General features: G+C 62.2%; 1 protein-coding gene across 2 annotated transcripts; it reads right to left on the reverse strand.

The window, feature by feature from the left end:
* Positions 1–3: 3 nt before the first annotated feature.
* Positions 4–2,484, reverse strand: SLC25A34 (solute carrier family 25 member 34). 2 transcript variants are annotated; one of them, XM_052793354.1, is made up of 5 exons: positions 1,754–2,470; positions 1,128–1,193; positions 615–767; positions 380–514; positions 4–284 (listed from the first exon to the last, which is right to left on the reverse strand). In XM_052793354.1, exons 1-5 carry the CDS (start codon positions 2,240–2,242, stop codon positions 102–104), a joined length of 1,026 nt encoding a protein of 341 aa, XP_052649314.1. In that variant the 5' UTR covers positions 2,243–2,470; the 3' UTR covers positions 4–101. The 2 variants fall into 2 exon arrangements, with proteins under 2 accessions (XP_052649314.1, XP_052649315.1); XM_052793355.1 differs by having other exon boundaries at positions 14–303; positions 1,754–2,484.
* Between the last annotated feature and the right edge of the window lie 929 nt (positions 2,485–3,413).

A 3,413-nucleotide genomic window follows, 5' to 3' on the forward strand; every position in this document is an offset into this window, starting at 1 on the left:
AAGCTCCCCCCCCATTTATACCACCCCAAAGACCCTGAAACGACGCCAAAAATAGAAAAAACCCCTTTATTAGTGTCCACAGCGGGGCTGGGAAGCCTGTCCTATGGCCCTGGGGGCTGCTGGTGCTGCACCATCTTCCTGAGTTCATCCCAAAAGAAGAGGCTGAGGACGGTGTGGGGGCCGAGGCGGAGGTAGACGGCGCCGATGCCCTTGTACAAGCCCAGCAGCCCCTCTTTGCTGGAGATTTGCAGGATGCAATCCAAAAAACCCCTGTAGAGCTTGCCCTGGGGAGAGAGGAGCCGGCTGCGCACCCCTGCCGGATGAAATCCCGGAAAAAAATGTGTCCCCCAGCTCCCCGTCTTTTGCCAAATGGCCTTACCGTGCCGTCGGCATCCACCGGCTGGTTGTAGAGACGGGTGCTGACCACGTCGAAGGGCGTCATCGTCACCGCCACAGCCACACCGCTCACCATGCCCCCCGCCAGCACCGCAGCCCAGCTGCCCTCCCTGAACCACTGCGGGAAACGCTGGTCATCAGCTCTTACGCCCCCCCCCCAAAAAAAGGGGAGTGAGAGGGGCTGACGGCGACCGGATCCGGCGCACGTTCCTCCTCACCTGGCGCTCGCAGACCCAGTCCTTGGCAGAGGTGAAGGTGGCGAGCTGCGCAGCCGAGCCCACGGCCACGCGGGGCACGGCGCCCGTCACCCCCCGCCACAGCCCCGCCACCCCGTGCTGCTTGTAGATGCTCTTGAAAGCGCCGGAGATGCTCTGGGGGAAAAGAGGAAATTTGGGAAAAAAACGGCAATAGTGCATCCCACCCCGGCAAAATTTCCCACCCCCACGTGCAAAACCCCGTTGCTCGTGGGTGGCACGAAGCCACCGTGGCTCCGGCCAGGTGACACCAGTCCTGAGGGGTGTCAGAATTCAGTGGCACATCTCTGTGTCCCTGTCACCCCCTCCCTGTCATTGCGCCGTTATTTATAGCATCTATACAGGGCCGAGCTGCCAAACAGCAGCTTTAAATAGCCAGTGGCCAAAATAGCATCGTCCCTGCCGGGTCCCGGCGCCTGCGCGGCCAAGGTGCCACCGAATCGTGTCGCCCTGTCCAACCCCCCCGTCCGCCCTCACCTCATGGTTGTGCTGGTGGCCCACGGCCACAGCTGCCAGCGTCTGGGCTTGGAGGTGGGTCTTGACCTGGGGGGGAGACAACGCCAGGTGACGAAACCCCCTCAAGCCCCCCCTGGATGGGCTGTAGTTCCCCCCATCTCTTCTTAGCAGCTTTTGGGGGTGTTTTGAGCCTCCGGCAGATGTGGGGTGCCCAGATGTGTTGCCAAAAGGTGCTTTCAGACCTTGAACCCTATTTTTTTTCTCCCCCCCCATGTGCCCTGGGGCAAAGGGCCCCCCCAAACACCCGCTGCAGCCCCCCACTTTGAGCTCTGCACTCCCAAAACCAGGAGACACCCCCCCAAAAAGGGGGGAAAACCACCCCAGTTTCCATATGTGGGGCTTCTCTGCTCAGGTTTCCGGGGGGGGTGGGTGGGTGGGGGAGAAGGGGGTGGTGGTTGGCAAAGAGCATGCACAAAGCAGCCCCCCATTTTTGGAGGTGAAGCAAAGCAAAGCAGCGGGAGAAGGGATGCACCGAGCCAGCGTTTACAGCATGCAGCCAAAGCTTCTGGAAGGGGGGGTGTCCCCCACAACGCCCCCCCCCCCCCCGCGCCCCGATGCGAGGGCTTCTGGGGCAGAGCGGCACTCACCAGGTACGCGGGGCTGCCCACGAAGGCTCCCACCGCCCCGGCCACGGCGCCGGCGGCCACCGTACCACCGGGATACCCGGTCCAGCCGGCGTCCTCGGCGTGGGAATAGCAATAAAACCGGACGCCGTTCATCAACCCCTGATAAAGGAGGCCGGCGGCCAGACCCTTCTGCAGCCCCCGTAGCCCATCGGCCTGGCACACGGCCCCCACCGCCCGCAGCACCCCTCGGTAGGGTCGGGGGTAGGTACCGGGGGGCTGCAATTCGCCCTGCAGCTGTAGCCGCGTCTTGACCACCTCCAACGGGTTGGTGAGGACGCAGGCCAAGCAACCGGCCGTCGCTCCCAGCACCAAATCGATAGCCGGCGGTACCCCCCCGGCTGGGGAACCTCGTGCGATGCGGGCTCTGCTTTGGGGGGGATAAGGGAATTCATGCAGGGAGGCGGAGGGGGACCCGGGGAAGGGTGCGAGGGCCCCGGTACCGGCCGCCATGCGGCACCTGCTTGCGGGGATGGCCCCAGGCTCCACCTTCCCCCCCCGCCCCCCCCACTGCAGGGAAAAATAGCGGGGGGGGGGGGGGAGAGCGAACACCGCCTCCTGCAAACCAACACCCCCCCCCCCCAAATCCAAAGCCACCCCCAAATTTGGGGAAGGGATATGGGGCAAAGGTCAGGCCTGGGGGTGCGTTTCCCCCACCCCCACCCCAGCACCGATGCACGCCTGGCAGCCAAATCCCGGCCGGGCGTCCTTGTCTCACGTGACTTGGTGGCGTCCCTGCGCAAATAGGGAAAAAAAAGGGCTGTTTCTGCAAAAAAAAAAAAAAAAAAAGGCATGATAAAAGGGAAATAAAAGCTGAGGAAGGGCAGTTTTGGGGGGCACACACAGCCATGAGCCCCCCTCCACAGACAGCTGGACAAACCCCAGGGAGGGGTGGAGGTATAAGGACTGGTCAACTCGTTGCACTTTTGACTGCGGTTTGAGGGGGTTTTGGGGGGTGTGTCACCCTCCTCTCCCAGTGCCAGCCCCTCACCGGGGTTACCAAAATGTTTTGAAATTGGAGTTTCCCAGGCCAAAAAGCTGCGGGGGAGAGGGTGGGGGGTCTCACTGTCCACCTCCCCCATGGATTCCTATTTTTAGGGTTGCACAGTGACCCCTCGGGCCCCAGGTTTACATCACGGCATAGCCGTGGCCAGGCCACTTCAGTGATTACTGGGGGGGTGGGGGGGAACCCCCAAAGTCCCAAACTCCTCCCCATGGCTGCCCCATCCCCAATATCCCCCCAAAATCACCCCCCTTTGATCCCCAAAGGCAAGGGAGGGTTAATGGGGAAGGTGGGTGACGCTGGGGGCTGGCCCTCTGGTTGTTTATTCCTTGTCTAGACTGGGAATATCTCCAGGATCCAGGGATAAATGGGGCCAGAGCGTCGGGACAGATAATTCAGATAATTCACGGTTGAAGCCATGAACGTGCCCCGCTGCAGGGTTAGCGCCGCTGGGGTTCAGTGAGGAGCCAGGGTGCACGTCCTCCCCTTCTCTCCTCCCTCTTCTCTCCAGCCTAGGTATCTCCTTCTCTCTGCCCCACAGCGGAGCTGCGGGCTCCAACATCACGGAGGGGGAGGAAGAACAGCAGCCCCCAGCGTGGGAATTTGTTGTAGGGCCAAATC

This window comes from Harpia harpyja, chromosome 7 (genome assembly GCF_026419915.1).
Source record: "Harpia harpyja isolate bHarHar1 chromosome 7, bHarHar1 primary haplotype, whole genome shotgun sequence".
In the NCBI taxonomy this organism is placed as follows: domain Eukaryota; kingdom Metazoa; phylum Chordata; class Aves; order Accipitriformes; family Accipitridae; genus Harpia; species Harpia harpyja.